The sequence below is a fragment of the Macaca mulatta genome, chromosome 3 (genome assembly GCF_049350105.2).
Source record: "Macaca mulatta isolate MMU2019108-1 chromosome 3, T2T-MMU8v2.0, whole genome shotgun sequence".
Taxonomy (NCBI): domain Eukaryota; kingdom Metazoa; phylum Chordata; class Mammalia; order Primates; family Cercopithecidae; genus Macaca; species Macaca mulatta.
Window position 1 is genome coordinate 120,054,678 of NC_133408.1, and position 17,415 is coordinate 120,072,092.

The 17,415-nt window shown below is 46.1% G+C and overlaps 1 protein-coding gene across 1 annotated transcript in view; it reads right to left on the minus strand.

Moving 5' to 3' along the window:
• Positions 1-15,899, minus strand: part of NXPH1 (neurexophilin 1) — a 325,523-nt gene extending 309,624 nt beyond the window's left edge. Inside the window, exons 1-2 of the mRNA XM_015134016.3 lie at positions 15,642-15,899; positions 14,644-14,807 (exon numbers count right to left, since the gene is read on the minus strand). Of these exons, the coding sequence (XP_014989502.1) occupies positions 14,644-14,697 (54 nt within the window). The 5' untranslated portion in view covers positions 14,698-14,807; positions 15,642-15,899. The remainder of the gene's footprint in view (positions 1-14,643; positions 14,808-15,641) is intronic.
• Positions 15,900-17,415: the final 1,516 nt, after the last annotated feature.

The following is a 17,415-nucleotide window of genomic DNA, read 5'->3' on the forward strand; positions in this document are numbered from 1 at the left end:
AGTTTGTATGATTGTGCAAATATTTCACTTCAAAAAGAGCATAGATTTGCATCCCCTTTTAAATCCAGTAAGCTGTCACCACGCAGGACTCGTTAGGTTAAATGCCACAGGAAAGTTAGAGTTTATGCTCTGTATATATGGTTACCCCCTTAGAAGTGAACTCTGGTCTTCTCTCCCCACCTCCTGCTGCCAAGACATGGCAAATAATTCAAAAAACGTGAGTGTAATTTGTTAGGAAAGATACAGATGTTATGCATCATTTTTAAATCTACTACAGATGACTGTGAGGGCTGTACTTTATGTCCCAGTCTCACTTCTTACCTTACCCTGAGGCCCAGGGATCATTTTTCATATTGGTCAGGTCAATAGATGCAGACTTCCTAAAACGCTTGTGTCCCACATGCCACGAGCAGAAGCTGCAGTCACAATCATCAGTATCAAGCTTGCATTTCTTAACTTTGTATCCCCATTTGATGGGAAGTCCCTAAAGAATAAAAACTGCATCTAATAAAACTACATAACTACAGTAGTAGCAACAGCAATTTTATGCACACCCCAGTTCCCCAAATAGGATTGGCCCAAAGGAGGGAGAAAAAAAGAACTCTTAATTAAAATGGAAGGCAACATAGTTATTTCTTTTGAAATATTTTTACAATGAGATTCTCCAGCACAAGCATAACATGGGGTAGTGATTAAAAGTCCTGGCTCAAGAATAAGACTGCCTGAGATAGAATCTTGCCACCTTACACCAAACACACTCTCAATGCCTCAATTTCCTCATCTATAAAATGGGGTATTATCAACCATATCACTAGCATGAGCATACTAATATATGTTAAGAGTAAAGATATTAATATGACCTAATATTAATAGTACCTGTCATCTCATAGGATCATTAAAAGAAATAAATGGGAAAAAAAAAACTCCATGTTAAGGTCCTGGCACAGTGCTTGACTCAGAATATAAACAGAAATATGGAACATTTTATCCTTTGTAGTAGTCTTTACACCTTCCCCATTTTAATGTCAAATATAAAACAAAATAGTGTTTTTGTGTAGGAACTCTTTTTGGATACCCACAGCAATGCCTTGGAAGGGGGCATATGGTAACCTATACAAGATATCCTTAGCAGCACATGAGAGGGCTACTGTGGCTCTCATTCCACCAAACTGTTTCGACAAGTGCTTCCGGGGAGTTAATGTGTCACACTCAGGTATTCAGCTAGAATGAACTTCAATAGGGAAAAGTCCCCTGGACTTTAAAACCCAGTAGGCTATTATGAGTTTTGATTACACTGTGTGCAAATTTTAAAAGAATCTCAAGTGTTAAAAGTAATCTAAAGCAAATATTACTCACAAATTTATATTTAAAATCAGATCTTAATAAATGGCCATAGTGTTTTCCACCCGGAATTAAAACATCACAAGGATTCTCATCTCAATTAGGCAATCTATTTATTGAGCCTATTGATGATTTGTCTCTTCATTTCCATAAACATTGGCTAGTTGCTGTAGAAATGTCTTTTTTTTTTTTTTTTTTTTTTTTTGGAGACTAAGTCTTGCTCTGTCTTCCAGGCTTGAGTGCAGTGGCATAATCTCAGCTCACAGCAACCTCCGCCTCCCAGGTTCAAGCAATTCCCCTGCCTCAACCTCCCGAAGCTGGGACTACAGGTGTGCACCATCATGCCCAGCTAGTTTTTTGTATTTTAGTAGAGACAGGGTTTCACCATGTTGCCCAGGCTGGTCTCAAACTCCTAAGCTCAAGCAATCCACCCGCCTCGGCCTCCCAAAGTGCTAGGATTGCAGGCGTGAGTCACCGCACCCAGCCAAAATGTCCATTTTCTTCTGGCTGTAATCACAAAGGTAACTACCCACACTAAATACATATGACTTTCTGGGCAGCATTGAGCAACTGTATAGCTATCAACTAGCTGAAAGAAGTAAACAAAAAATAGGATGGCCCTAGGATAGAATCAACCCTTCTGTGTCATGTTCATAGGGACAGTGCTGGATGCACATGGGAACCTGGTCCAGAAACTCTTCTCTCTAAAATGTTAGCAAGAATTTTTTTCTTTGTTAGTTCATCATTGCATTGTACCAGTCACCTTTCTAAGCTCTTTATAATATATTAAGTCAGTGAATCCTCAATAGTAACTCTACGGCATATTGTCAGCCCCATTTTTCAAGTAAGGAAATTGAGGATTTGAGAAGTTAAGTTTGCCCAAAGTCACAGAATTAAGGATATACTTTACCATTACCCTCTCTTTTCTCCTAGCCAGGCTTTCACAATGCTGCTTCCCTTAAGAATTGCAGTGAGGGATCTGAGAGAGAGAAAGAGGTCCTGGGATGACTGAAGGGGCCTGTTTTCTCTCCCTTATGGCCAGGTCCTCAGTGGAGCCAAGTGAATTCAGTGTTGACACCTGGTTGGGTGCCATGATATTATCCACCTGGCTGGAAGTTTGATGCTGGTCTTTGGGAAAATATCAGCCACCTGGAGGCACGTTGATTTGCCTTTAAAGCCTCTCACTCTTTTAACCACTTGTTTAAGGAACATCAAGGGTTGGGGGGAATCCATCAATCTGTGCAAATACATCTGGCCACATATTAATGTGAGTCACCCTAATTGTGAAGAATTTCAGTCAAGAATGCAAGGCAGGATTAAACGTCTCAGGCCAAATCATTCACTTTTCACGCTTCCACACTTCAGAATGCTTATTCAAGAGGTGCAGATCCAAAAGTGGTAGCTCAGCTCATATGCCAGATCTGCATTTATTTGATAATAGCTAGATATTGTAGCTGCCTCTTCACTGCAGCTGTTCACAATTCTGCATTGTTAAACCAAAAGAAATAAGGTTGAAAAGCTAACACCAGGCACTCATCATTCAATTATATATTTCTTTGAAAGAGGCAAAAACTCTGCCATGTTCTGCAAAATCTCCACGTCAATAGTAATTAAGTTCCACATCAAGACCAGAGAAATACTACACTGACCATGCATGAATAACTTCCTTTCATATGCAGTGGCTTGCATCTTTCTCTGCATTTAATTCTATAACACAGTAAATGATGGTGCCCTGGTGAAAGAAACTATTCACAAATAACTGGAAAAAAATATGTGAGTAAAGGTGTTTTTTATATCTTCAATTTCAGAGATTAGTTAGGCAACTCTATTACTAACAGCACAGCTGCTCCAACAACAAATCACAACTCATCATTCTGCAAACAGATTTTAGAATTAAACTTAGGATTAATTATGGAATTTTCACTTAAAATTTCTCAAACAGAAAATATAACAGGTCTCATATAGCCCAGCTCATGCTTTTAAGAGTTTTCCATCAAGTATTAGGCAGCATCAGCAGTGCATGTAGCCAGTTGATAAGTCAGGGCACTGTTTCTGATTTAGAGGAGATGTTAACAGGATAGTGCAGTGGTCATTCTTATAAGGAAAAAAAAAGAATATTACTATTCTAGTTATCATTGGAATGAAATGGGGAGGGGAACAGCCTTTTAAACTGTCACCATGATTTTTAACCGTGTATAATTCTCAGTCCACGAAGGCAAGAGAAAAAAAAAAAAAAAAGCTGCATTCCCCCAATATAAATACACAGTAAGGAAAAAAGGAAATCATAATGGAATCTATGGCATTTTTTAGAGATCCATAAACTATGTAACAGAATAAATGAGAAAATGTAGTTTTAATTTTTGTTCAGAGGAAGAACAAAATAAGGACCTCAAATTGTGCCTATGGAAAACAGGAAGAGATTTGTTTTTAACGATTTAACTACCTTCAAAAAGTCTCATTTTTATTATGTTTGATGCTGAAATCAAAACCTCTTTTCATTTACTTATTCAAAAATGCATATAGAATATCAACAATATGTAACTAATATATTGTTATAACTAATATATTATTGATCATTTTAAGCAAAATAATAAAGCAATGTTAGAGGGGCTTTTCTGTTTCTTAGCCGTGACTTCTTTGTGACCCATAGATTTCTTTGTATCTAGTAAGTTAAGAAAATGTATCATTCCTAAAATTTTGATTATGTACTTAGATGTTACCTTGGACTCTTACAATCAGTTTCAAAACAGGTCAAGTACATAAAAGAAGGGACAATTCATGATTAGCATATCAGTGTTCATATCACTGCACTAAGACAGACAATAAATTTCCATTACATTGTCAAACTCACTCAAAACAATCAAATATTTCACTGAACCATTTACAACTATCGATTGCACACCAAACCTAACTTTATATTCTTCCTATTTTAAATAGATGCAATATTTTACAAGGGCTTCACAAGTAAGAGATTGTGAATGTAAAGCAGTCCATTAATTTTATATAAGCTGTTTTATATACCTATGGGCCTCTCATAACATCCAGCTACAAGGTTACAAGGAGAAGAATCATTTTCTAAAGTTCAGTTGAAGAGGCTGGAGTATGCATGACTAAAATTTCAGCTATCATGCCATTGTAGTTCCTCTTTACCAAAATTGCTTTCATTCTGTAGCTGAAAACACTGACATAAACAGGGCAACAGTGCAATGTCAGGTACCAGATTCCTATCAAGGAAATGGTACTTTCAAACCCATGTTGGAACAACTTGTATGAAAACAAAAGAATTCTCCACAATTATTTTCCATGGAATCCTCTAAAGAGGTAGACAAATAGAAACATATATAATCTTGCTCTGCTTTGTGTATATGTGTATATGCAATCTGTAAATGAATTTCAAGGCTCTTTAAAACCAGGAAATTTTCTCTAAATCTTTGTCATAATTTTTGTTGCAATAACCTCTTAGAGAAGAAAGTCAGTGCCTCTTTCTTTTAGTCTGTGGTTTTCAATTATATTAAAATTCCTGCCAATTTGTATCTTTATCTTAGCTCTGGAAAGCCCTGTTACACTATGTGTAAATTTATGCATTATGGTGGGTTAGAGGCAGGGAGGCAGAAAAATGTAGGGCCCTGCAGCTATTTCCAGTCACGTCTTTCTGCTCAGCATCCTGCGTCATACTGCACTTTACTATAGTGTACATTTCCAGTGAGTGGTAAGCCTGGCCTTTTGTTCCTCTAAGTTAGTACAAGCTAATAAATGTCTTTTTCACTTTATTGGGATCTCTCTTTAAAGAGGCTTGACTGTGGTGTCTGGTCTCAGAGAGATAGTCCTTTAGACTTGAGAGAAGTAAATTAAGAGGACAATTCTGTTAATATCAAAGTAGGCTTATTACTTCAATATAAGCACTTCCTTAATTTTCCTTTCTCAGCATGCTATATAAATATAAATAAAAGGGCTCTCCACTGGATATATGTTACATATATCTCACAGAGTTTAATTACAAAGCCTCTAAAAATGAAGAGGGTGGGAGGAAATGATGCCAATAGATCATACAGTCCTAGTATTGTGTTGGCTAGCTGTCTCTGACCACAAGGAAACAAAGACACTCAGGTAATCACAATGTACCATAAAAAGGCTGGGCTCTGAGGAAAAGAAAATCCAAGAGAAGAGGGCAGATATTATTACTTTAATGCCTGGAAGGCTATAATTTTTTATTTTGTTCTCATTAATGTTATTATAAATATGATCATTTTACTGCATTGAAGGAGGAGTTAGGTTATTTTAAAACTGTTACATCCTATCTTCTTTGCAGTGATTGATTCACTGTAATAAGGGAAGGGCGAGCTAGATGAAGACGATGAAGAAGACGCACTCACAAATGCACACCACACACACACACACACACCTCAGTTAACCCTAAGTAATATGGCATTGCAGGGAACTGTAAAGACACCTGTACAGGAATACAGGTTTCATCCCAGCAGCTGTCCACCGGGGACATCAGGCAACTTCTGAGTGTGAAAAAGACTGCCAGGGAGGGTGGACTGCGGAAGAAAGGATAAATGGGAATAGGCTTGTAATCCAGCAGGCAAGACCCTGGACAGTTCAGTGACCTCGGTGGGTGGAGGTGGGGCCTATACCCACTCCTAGAAAACTAAAGCGGGCTGGCCCTTAAGCTAAAGGCCAGAATCTCTCCAGGGCCTCGTATAATACCTCCAAGGCGTTGCGCCTAAACCTTCTCTTCCTCTCCTATTCAATTTTCGACCGCTCTTTTCACCTTCTGATTCGTTTCCTTCTCGAGGGCTTGCCTTTCTCCGAGCTAACTTATCCTATGGGTTCATGAAGCACTACATGCCAGATCTCTGCTCCTTTAATACAGCGAGAATTTGCAGAATCGGGTGACAAGAAAAGGATTGACTCCTACGCTAAGGCAAGAGAAACGGATAGAACTTCCCAGCCAACCTTCGCCTTTGACACAGACAACCCCTAGCGCCAACGCTCGGTACTATCCGACCTTATTTCTGGATCAAATCAACGGTGTGACCGCTGCGGTGGAGGAACTGGGCGCGCTTTAAGTGACCGCAGTGTCTGCTCTAGGGCGCGCAGACAGCCCCCAGGGGAGTGTGCAACAGCGGCCAGGGCAAAGGGCGATAGAGGTAGGGCAACGTTGTGTGAGAATGAGTGTTTGGAGAGGTTGTTTTGTCGTTGTTTGTTTGTTGTTGCGGTTTGGTAAGTAAAGAGAAACTCCCCCCTCCCCACCCCGCCCCATCCCGGGTCTAATGATAATAGATTTCACGCTGCATCAGGCCCCACGCTGGCGAGCCTAACCACAGAAAATAATGAGGCTGCATCCCCCATTCGTCTGCGTTAAAGGCGAGCCAGGCACTTTCGATAGCAAATATATCGATTTCCCTGCCTGGGCCGCGGTTTGTCCTGCTCCCCGTGAATAATTACTGTGCCTTTAGAAATTCATAATAATTAGGACTCTCCCCACCCCATCCCTCACCCCTGCGCGCCACTAAAGGCCCCTTAGCCTGGAAGGCGCCTGGGTGGTTCCAACCGTGTTCCTTGCGGGGGGAAGAGGGGCAAGAATCGCTTCTCCCCATAGGGTTTTACTCTTGCGAGAAAGTTGGTTGCCTCAGTTTCCTTGTCTGTCAGTTGAGACTTTTACGTTTCTAAAGACACTTCTAGCCCTACTTCACAGGCTTCACGTTTCTGTTTCGGGGGAGGGGTAGATTTAAAGAACTGTGAGAGAATGGGAGGCTGGGTAAGGGGAGAAGTTGGGGAAAAGAAAGATTCGCATAAGCTCCGTGGTGATCACGTGACGCCGCAACCACGGGGTGGGGGAATGGAGAGGGGTGCAAGCCAGAGTTTCTGACCGCAGGGCACGGTGGGGACCTAGCGACTGGAGCTAGCTGCCGCCCGAATAACTGGAAAGTGTAGGCGCGTCGTCACAGTCACGACTGGGCCTTGAGGAGGTATCTGCGGAAACTGAGGGTGCTAACTCGACTTTAAGGGCCCAGCCGGAGCTGCAGCGGGGAGGGAGGTCCTACTGAGGGCACCAGGCGGGGCGGAGCCTGCGGCGCTGGCCGCGGTGCTGAAGAATCGCTCTCCGGGCCCTGGCGTGCCCCAAGCCCTCCTGCGCCGGATCAAATCTTATAGCCTGCGGCCTCTCTCCCGAGAACTACCACTGTCCAGCCCGCTGTCCCAGAAGCACCGAAGCTTGGTGGCGTCGACGAAAAGTTCCCCAGAAACAGCGCTTTGGTGTGGGAACTTGGGGTCCGGACGCGAGAGGGTTGCACCTGCGTTTCCATAAACCTTTCGGGATCGCTCGAGGTCACCTGCGACTGAAAGCAGACAATAAAGCGCGCAGCTGTGGCGGCGGCCACTTCAGCTGGGAAACCCCGGGGCCCGAACACTGCGGCTTTGGTCAGCGGACTGAGTTTCCGAAGGGAGGGTATGACATCTACGTCGAAAAAAGTTTCTTGTTTCTTGTAGAAGACGAAGGAAAATGGCCTTTTAAAGTCTATCTTTGAGGACGGGGTCTAAGATATAGGGTGGAATGTGTGAGCCGGACGCCCTCTCCCTCTGGTGTGGCGAGGACGCGCGGCCTCCCCCTTCGCCCTTAGCCGCGGCGGCTGGGATCCTTCGCGTCAGAATCCATTAGGGCGGCGGGGGTGATGGCGAGGCGCGACCAGAGGCAGTTTCAGTGGGGACGCGCAGAGCCCCCGCAAGCCAGTTTCTAAGGAAACACTCGGTTTTTCTAAGCAGCAATTTGTCTTATTGTGGGAGAAAGAAACAGTACAAGAAAAGCCTCCCGGTTCTCCATTCTCATGTAGATGAGGCGATGCGCTCTGGCTGCGTCCGGTGTCACCCCCTCCCCATCATATTTCCGGCTTGAACGAGTAAAATGCCCTCATTAATTTATAGAAAGAAGGAGCTAGGAAAGCTTTTCGCAAGCCGTGGCCCGAGAGGCGCTACTGTCTTGCTGCTCCGGGGACCCCACCGCTTGCGCTGTCCCAACGCCCCGGCTCCCGACGCCATCTCGCTCTCCACCACCCGGAGCCCCTGACTAGACGCCTAAGGAACTTTCGACCACAGAGGGCACCGGAGCGAGATAATCCGCTCCCCGCCCACCCCCATGGACCCCCTGCTGGCTCCCACCTCCGCAGTCAATAAAATATACTAGGGAAAGCTGTTTACAGAGGAGGTAATTAGGTTTTTCATACTGTAGCAGAAACGTAGCGCGCTCATCGGAAGTTTAAACAACAGCCACCAACCCGCGAGGGCAGACGGCAAACTTGGAAAATGCGCAAACGCGCTATTGGGCGCGCGGAGGGGTTTGAAGAAGCCGCCAATATATATCATCTCAATAAAAAGCCGCTCTTGGAAAGCTTGCATAGTAATTGAGACGGGCGCTCTTTTCTGATCTGGGTTGGCATTTCCTCATCTCGAGCTGACAGAGCCAACTCAGGAAATTGCTGGTAATATTCATCTGGGGAGCACTTTCATTAAACGTAATTCATTCGACTTTCACAATAAATTGAGTGACATCCTTACAGCGGAACCTTTTTATCCTTGATTAAGTGCTTGCCAAGCTTTGGTTTCCCACTTTATTGTCACATTCCTTCAAGCAGAGTCGTCAACATGCCAATCTGAGGCAGAAAAATGCGCGCGCTGTGTTTACCAAGCTCCGGGAGGGGGTTAGTGCTGACATCCAGAAAAAGAGCTGGTCGGGAACTTGACTAGTGGATAAATCAAGACTGAAACTTCCTGCACACACGCGACGGGACCAGGCAAGTGGTGGCTAAGAGAATGCAGAGGGAGGCGAGAGTGCAGACCCGCTTTGAGACTCAGCTGCACCATGAAGCCGCTGACCCGACTGCTCTTGGCTGGCAGGCTCGCCTGCCTTTCCTTAATTAAAACGGCGGGGACTGTTAAGGTCTTAAAATGAGATCTGAAGCCCCTAACAGATATGGTTGCCCAAAAGGAGCTTTCCTGAATCGAATCAAAGCTAGACACTTTCTATTTTTAAAAAAATCAGAAAGAATGCACACTTCCTAACTTCCCACTTGGCAGGCAAACTTTCAGAGCTTACATCACTTGCTTTATAGGAGCGCAAGAAGAGTGTTATTCCTCATTCCTGAAATTCCCTTTTGACTCGCAGCCGAATTCTTTGAGGGCTCTTCAGATCCAGGAACTCCAGGCGAAGCTGACAAGCACCTTGGTATTCCAGGACTGGGCGGATGGGGAAGGCATCTCTGCCAATGCGTGACTCCTTCTTCCCCACCGCCCCCCTAGTTAACTCCCCACCCCCTATAAAATCAAAGAAGCTCAGGACAGAAAATTTCTTATTTGAAAAAGCAATATCCAAATGCTTTCATCACTCAAATGCCCTTTTGAAAATATTGTCGACGACGGTTATTACCCGGACAATGCTGTCAATTTCTGCAGTGTGCAGAAAATCTTCCCTCAGATAGAAAAGCAGGACATTGGGCACCTATCTCAAAAAAAAAAAAAAAATCAACCAATTTCCCAGCCACCCGGTATATTTTTCACCCAGACAACACTTTCATTAAGGAAGAAATAGCCGTCAACAATTCAAAGCCAAATAGAAATCAACTTCGCACAGAGGAGCCACGAATTTAATGGCTTTCCAAAAAAATACCGCTGAGAAAGTTGGAGCAATCCTGGTTCTCTCCTAACACTACAGTCAGCTTCCCTAAAGCTATCACTAGAAGGCCTCAGACCAAGATAATCCTTCTGGAAATGGGGCAGAAATGTGGCCCACCCAAGTTCTTCCCACACACTTGGGCGAGCTGCTTTCTTGGTCAATGGAAAGTTGAACATTTCAGGGAAATGCCTAGAATAGTAGCAATTTCTGTGTTCCACAGAGCTCAGGAATACATCTTAAAACTGATGAGTTCTACGGCTGTGATGCTGGGGGAGAGGACCTTCCAAAAATCTAGTCTGAATCCTGTATCTATCTAGAAGGCTGGTCTGTAGTAGAAGAGTCAGGAAATGCAAAGGAATGAGAAACTTTTAGTTTCCAAGAACTAGCCTTAGTAGGGAACACTTAATAGTCACTGTCAGGAAATTTATTTTATTTTGTTTATTTTCAGCAATAAGCTCAAATTGATTAAAATTTTCACTGAGCAGCTGGCTTAATTTTTAAAGGATGAGAAGTACACATACCTAATCCAAAGAAAAGACATTGCTGTTCTCTCTCCCTCTGCTTTTCCCCCAGCTCCAATATACCTAACAGCCATCTTCATAATGAGTGGAATTCACCCAAATGATCTGGCTTTTAACAGTGTAGAGGTAGTGGTCCCATGGATACATTAATTACTCTTGAAACTCTATTAAACAATTGGTGTAGAATTCACATTTTAAGAATATCCTAAATTTGAGAGAATAGATGGCTCAAAATGTTGTGGCACAAGTTTAGAAAGGATTTTTAATTCCTGCCTATTTTGATTTAAAAAGCAACTCGATTACTAGCAATTTAATTCCCAACAGAAATGGTGGGGCCTCTTCTCATTAGAAGAGAGCTGTGGATGTGTGACTAGTCACAGTAACATTATACAATGCCTTGTCAGATGCCTTGGACTCAATTTCTGAGTAACTTTTTCATTAGCACGTTCAGAAGGTGCTCATTAGGCTCACCTCTCTAACTGAGAATTACCACAGGTGAGCCCCCAAACAGAATGCCACAACCTGTAGGAGATGCTCTCCTAGTGTCCTGGCCTATCCTTCTACTTGATCCAATGAGGCTGACTCAAGTTAGAACCCCCATTCTTCAGAGCAAGAAACCATATTTTTCTAGCTTATTCAGTATATGCTTCAATAAAGTTAAAATGCTATCATCCTGCCATCCCATTGTATCATACTGAAAATACCCTGGAATTGGTCCAGGACTAATAAGAGAATAAAGATTGCAAAACTTTTTAAATTATTTTTAACAAGCATTGTCAACCATAGACTTCTCTCCTATTGAATTCAGGCTTTTAAATCTGCAATATATAACATTCAATAGTCTGAAATTTTCTTTACCTTTATGTTTAAAAGTTAGTTTCCCACCCCCATGCATTTATGGCTGGAGCTTGTCCTGTGGTGGATTTTGAGTATTCTAGCTAACATGCTTCAGAAGGTAACTCTGTGGGCACATATCTAATTAGCTTCCCATTAAAATACTAAAATAAGCTTCTATTTTGAACTAGGACAGAATTGTCTCTCAAAAAACACAAAAATCCTCAACCTAAAGCGTTCAAAGAATCCTGGGGCCAGAAATATACTTTGCAAACATTCACCCAAATACAGGCAGGAAACTGTGGGTTGGTGTGGAGTATTGACCTATTGCAGAGTTTTCATAAGAAATTATTCTCAAATTTGGGAGTATTTAAGGTATTCTCTTTAAACAGAAGCCTAAATATTTCTGTAGGAGATAACTAGACAAGCCTTGCTTCCTGGATTTAATGTAGTGATTACTCCCTGGGAAACATAGCTAGGATACCATGGGCTTAAAGGGCAAGGTACACTGAGATATCAGTCAAGAGGCAAGGCATAAACAGAGTGATACAGGCACTTAACTAGTGGTATGAGCTCACAAAGGCAAAAATTATCCATCAAATTTTTCCCTGGCTTATGTCAATTCAAGAGAAAATTAAAATAATGGTTTTGCCACTCTTGCCTTCTTTGAATGTAACTTAAAGCAGCTCCTGACAATCTGTATGCATCTAATGCAGGTTCCTACAAAGGGATAAGATCTTCCAATGTGCAGCTACAAACAAATGATCAATCCAGTTAACTGTATCTGGTATTTAATGAAATAGATGAAGAAAGAAGCCTTGATCGCTTCTTGATCGGTTCATTGCCCTAGAGTTTTAATCAAGGCTCTCTACTTCTTTATTTGTCTAAAACCATCCTGAAATGACTGCCCAATTCACCGTTTTAAATTCATTTCCATGGTAGAAGTCAGCTTTTTGCTCCTCCAGGAAAACAGCTCAGAATTCTGCTGGCAAATATCCATGGGATTACAATCCCTGGAAATACTGCTTTGGGTCACAGCCATCAGCCTTAGTTTCTGTGGTGCATGTGGTTTCTAATCCCCGACACAAAACTACTTTAGATTGGAGAAAAAAGAATGGACTTCTAAATCGCCTTCTCTATTTTATTGTTCACATTTCGTATTGTTTTGAGTGAAATTGGAAAAATTGTCTCCTTTCTCTGTATTGCCAAAAGGCATTCAGGTAATGAAGTCTGTAACTAAACGGTAATTGAATCAGCATAATTTGCACACTGAATGGTTTTCAAATGCTCCCAGTTTACAATTAAAGGAGAATTAATGCGCTTGTTGTTGAGAACGCATCGCATTAGAATAAATCCAGCACTGTTGTTGTAATGAGTGGAAAACGGTTTAACTGCCAACAAACACATTTAAAATTTAACACAACGTATTGATTTCACTTCTGCTTTTGATAGATTATTTTCCAGACTATCGAAATACTTGCTCCAAGCAATAAACTGCACCAAGCCCTTGCCGTGTGTGTGAGCACAGCCCAAGGACATAAGAACAGTCTTCAGGTTCAGGTCATGCATAAAGGTATGCAGAGGAAAGGGGCAGACGGGTTACGTTGGTCAAGGGAATCCTTAATATTCCCGGCCTCCCCTCCCCCCGCCCCCGTCGCTTTCACTTTGCTTTCCCTCCCCGCATCTCTCAATAAAAAATTTCTGTATTTCCTTTGGCCAAACTTTCTGCCCTCCATCCATGGTCTCTCAATGTCAGTGGGCTTATTGGACACAGGTGGGGGAGAAAATGATTGAAGATGGGAAATGGGAAGGACACTTTTTGCATTCTGTCTGCGTTCCAGCGGGGAAAGGCACAGACTTCGGCGACAGAATCAGAAAGGCTGTTCTTTTGGATTGGCTGCCCTGGCTTTCACCTGTTTACCCCAAGGTGTCCTGTGGGCGAGGACGCTGATGCGCAGCGCCCTCTGGCGTCCGCGGCTGCTACGGTCAGGCGATAAAGGTGCAAAGACAGGCAACGTTAAGGGTTCTTGGATTGAAACTGAAATCGGTTAAATACACATTCACACACACACACATATATACGTACTCACTCACATACACAGAATTCACACAACTCGCAGCTTTGCAGTCACATGCATCAAGGCAACGGCCGAGAAACGCTTTCAATTGTAGGAATGGCAATTCTTCCAGGCTTGTGGGTTCTATCTAAGGCTCTTGGGACTGAGGGGCGCCAATACCACTTCCAATCAGAGGTGTAGCCCCATCAGAGAGTTCGGGCTGCTTTAGCGCACCTCACCCCTAGACAGAACACAGCGAGCCCTCGGTGCACTCCCACAGCTCAGGATGGGCTATGGTGGTCAGGACACTGAACACAACTTCACCAGCAGGGCACAAGTGTCCCTTACCCCCATTCCCCCATTCCCACCCCAGAAGCCAGACCTGAAATATCGCATTTTCCTTGCCTCAACACGGCACAAACAGCTCTCAATTCACCACAACAAAGCGCTTCAACCAGGAACCGAGTTCCAGCAGTGTACAAAGTCCAGCCCCCGGAAAATTCTGCTACTGAAAGACACAGACCGCGGCTTTGTTTAGGATTCTCTCCCTGGCGACAAGGCCTACCATTCCCTAATAATGGACTAGTCACTGGAAATGGGATTTAGTTATTTGATGAAAACGAGAGGAAGGTGGACATGTTTGCTGTAGTATCTCTGACCTAACTCCGATTGCTTGCAGTACTCCTGATAGTTTAACTTATCCTGTCGGAACCTTTACAAGTCAAAGAAAGTTAACTGCGCTTCTCTATGTATCTCATCTCCAAATCGGGGAAGTGGGTGGGTAGATTCACTTTTAAACTCACAGACCTGGGCAGATTTGTGCTTTCCACCCCCCAACTACACCTTGCTTTTAAACTTCCCTTCGTTTAAACTCCGTGCATGAGCTACTGAGAGTTCTTGCCTTCCACTTCATCTCGTTGCCCTCTACCACATAAAGCGCCCCATCTCACTACCTCCTTGGGTTTAGGGTGTCTTGGGCGCCCTAGCCGCTTTTCAGAATCACGCGCAGGAGACTGGGGGACTGGAGCAAAAAATGGGGATGGGAACCCCGGAAAGTCCGCAGGAATCCGGAGACCAGCTTGCCAAAGTTGCTCCAACACAGCTGCTAGGAAGCTGCTCTCGCTGAACTGGCGGTGTAACCCTTCTCCCGCGTGACTCCAGTTTCTTTGCCTCCCGGCCGGGGTGGGAATGCAAAATCCCCGAACCCGCCAAGACTTACCAAGTAGACGGTGGGCTGCAGGAGGAGAAGCACGTACCAGCACGCAGCCTGCATTCTCCCGCGTCTCAAACTTCCTTGGCGGTGCCTTCTCTGAGTCTTTGTTCCTTCAAAAACATAGATCCACCTGACATCCACTTTACAGAGCAAGGAGCGCTCTCAGCAGCCTAGATACAAATGAAATTAGACATCCCATGACCACGCGGGCAAGGTTAGGCTTGACGATCAAGCGGGGAAAGGGGGTCTTGGCGGGGAGTGGGGGACCAAAAAAAAAGCAGGAGGGAGGGTACGGAAAAATTGAAAAGCGAGTAAATCCAGCGCCTGAGACCAGCAAGCGCGGGCAGGCGGGAGGGCGGACGAGAGGGAGGGTGAGGGGCTCCTTGCGCCCTGCGCTTCTCGGGTGCGAGTTCCCAGGCGGCGGAGCACACTGAGCCGCGTGCAGGCTGGTTCGGAGCCCAGCCTTCTCTGGCAGCGAGACCTGCCCTAGTGTTTGGTGGCCGGGCGGCTTGGACTAAAGGCGGCGGCTGGTTCTTCGCCAGCCCTGGCAGTGCTCACACACGTACACACCAGCAGAGAGAGATAGAGGGAAAAGATAAAGAGAGAGAGAGACTGAGCGAGGGGGGCGCGGTGAAAGGAAAGGGTAGGTAGAACTGACCAGGATTAGGTACTGGGTATCTCAACACGTTCGGTGAAGTGGGGGTGGGGAAAGAGAATGCAATTTGCATACAGGAAAGCAGGGCTCAGTTTACCCATTCGAGCCCCTGGCACACACAGAGATACACACGAACGCTCACAGTCACGTCTCTAGTACTACTTTTTTCGAGCCAAGAGGCACAGCCGGTCGCTAACTTCTAGAGAGGAAGCCTCCTCCAAGCTGTGAGGGTCACCTGCCAGGCTTGTTCTCTTTCCCAACCAGCGCCCCTCCCTGCATCCCTTCCTGGTGCCCACCACCCCGCTCCAAGGTGTCCCCTCCGGGAACAGTGGAGGCGAAGGGTACGTACCGCACAGGACTTGGGGTGAAACCGGCGAGAAGGGACAGCTCCGGGCAGGCTCCATTGAGGAGCTACTCGGGCCTGGCGTCTCCAGCGCCCCGGACGTGCCCTCCCAGGCGCTCCGTCTCCATGCTCGAGCGCAGGCGGGTCCAGCTGCCTCGTCCAGCTTTGGCGGAGTCGCCGTCCCAGTGCCCGGGTCGCGCTCAGGATTGGTTCGCGGGAGCCAAGGCTTGGCACACACAGTTGGATTCACGGTGCAGGAAACTTAAGAGGCAAGAGAGGGAGGGAGCAGTAGAGGAGGAAAGAGAGGAAGACAGAAAGGGAGGGAGAGCAAGAGGGAGGGAGAGAGGGGAATGCGCTGGACTGCTGCACCGGACGGACTGGGACTGCCAGCGCTGGCACCGGGACGAGCAGTCTAGGACTCTCGGCTTCCCACAGCTGCCTGAGGATGGTGGAAATGACTTAAGGGGAGGAGACTGGGCAAGTCCTCTGGACTTGAAGTTGAGAGATAAGACTCTGGCCTTTCGGAAGAAAAGAGAACCACACGGCAGACGAGAGCAGTCCGAGTTTCTGAGGGAGGGGTGGGGTGGCGAGAATCTGGAGCCTGCGGCACACGGAGCAGCTGTACCTCTACCCGCGACGCTGGGAAGCCCAGGAGCCTGTCCCCAGTGGATTCTCGGGCGCTGTCCCTGGTGCTGCCCGGCCACCCGGGGACGCTCTGGAGCGCGTTGGGTTTCTGGCCGCCGCGGTGGTGGTGGTTTCTCCGCAGAGCCGCGGCTTGGCACGCCTACCTTCCTGACACGGACAATTACTTTGGCACGTGGGTGAATGATTCCTCAAAGACTAATTAGTACCCCATGTAAACAGATCCCGCTCTCAGGCTCTCGCGGGCTGGGCCTACAGGGAGAAGTGGCTCCCGCCGTGTCTTCGGTGGCCGCAGCGCCCCCTTCCCGGGGGGCGTAGGGAAGATCGCAAAGCCCAGGGGAGTGGCGGGAAGAGCAGCAGGGAGTAGCGTAGGGCGGGGAAGGGCGCGGGAGGGTGCAGGGCGCCCCTGCCGGCCTCGAGCGACTACGCCGGGAGCCTCCGACCTGTGGCTGCCGGGCCGGAGGCGGGGGAGCAGCGGACTGCCAGCCATTCAGCTCCAGACAGCCGAGAGGACTGGGCGACCTTGGGCTCTCGACTCCTCGCCGCCGGCTGGGCTGAGCGTGAAGGGGGAGGAGGAGAACGGGGGATGCTTCGAGCCGTCACCACCTCCCTTGCTACTGACACCTCCCACTCAACCACCGTCTCCCAGACCCGGCCTCTGTGCTCCAACTCTGGCTGTCTCTGTCTTTCTCAGTCTCTCCCTTACTGTCCCTTTTTCTCAGTATCTTTCTCACTCCCTCTATCTGTCTCCTTCTTCTGTCATTCTTGTAGTTGGTGTCTCTGTCCCTCAGCATCTTTCTGCCTTTTTCTGCCTTTCTGTGTGTCTCACTCAGGATTTCTGACTCTAGGTCTCTCTATCTCTGTGGCTCTACCCTGTCCCTGCCATTCCCCCTCAGACCGCATGTGTGTGCATGTGTGTGTGTTTTCTCCACCCTTCCAGGGCACAACCAACAGAGCAGTTTCACCAGTCTAAGGAAACAGCCAGGACCAGCTTCTTCTGGTGCTGGTGGGGTTGCCAGTGCTCCTAGAGCTTGCCCAAATTCAGGGCACAAATCGGAGCCCGGAAGAGGGTATCTCTTCCCCAACCTTGCCCATTGCATCTCCAAGCCTGCCCTTCATCAGAGCCTGTCCCGGGGTG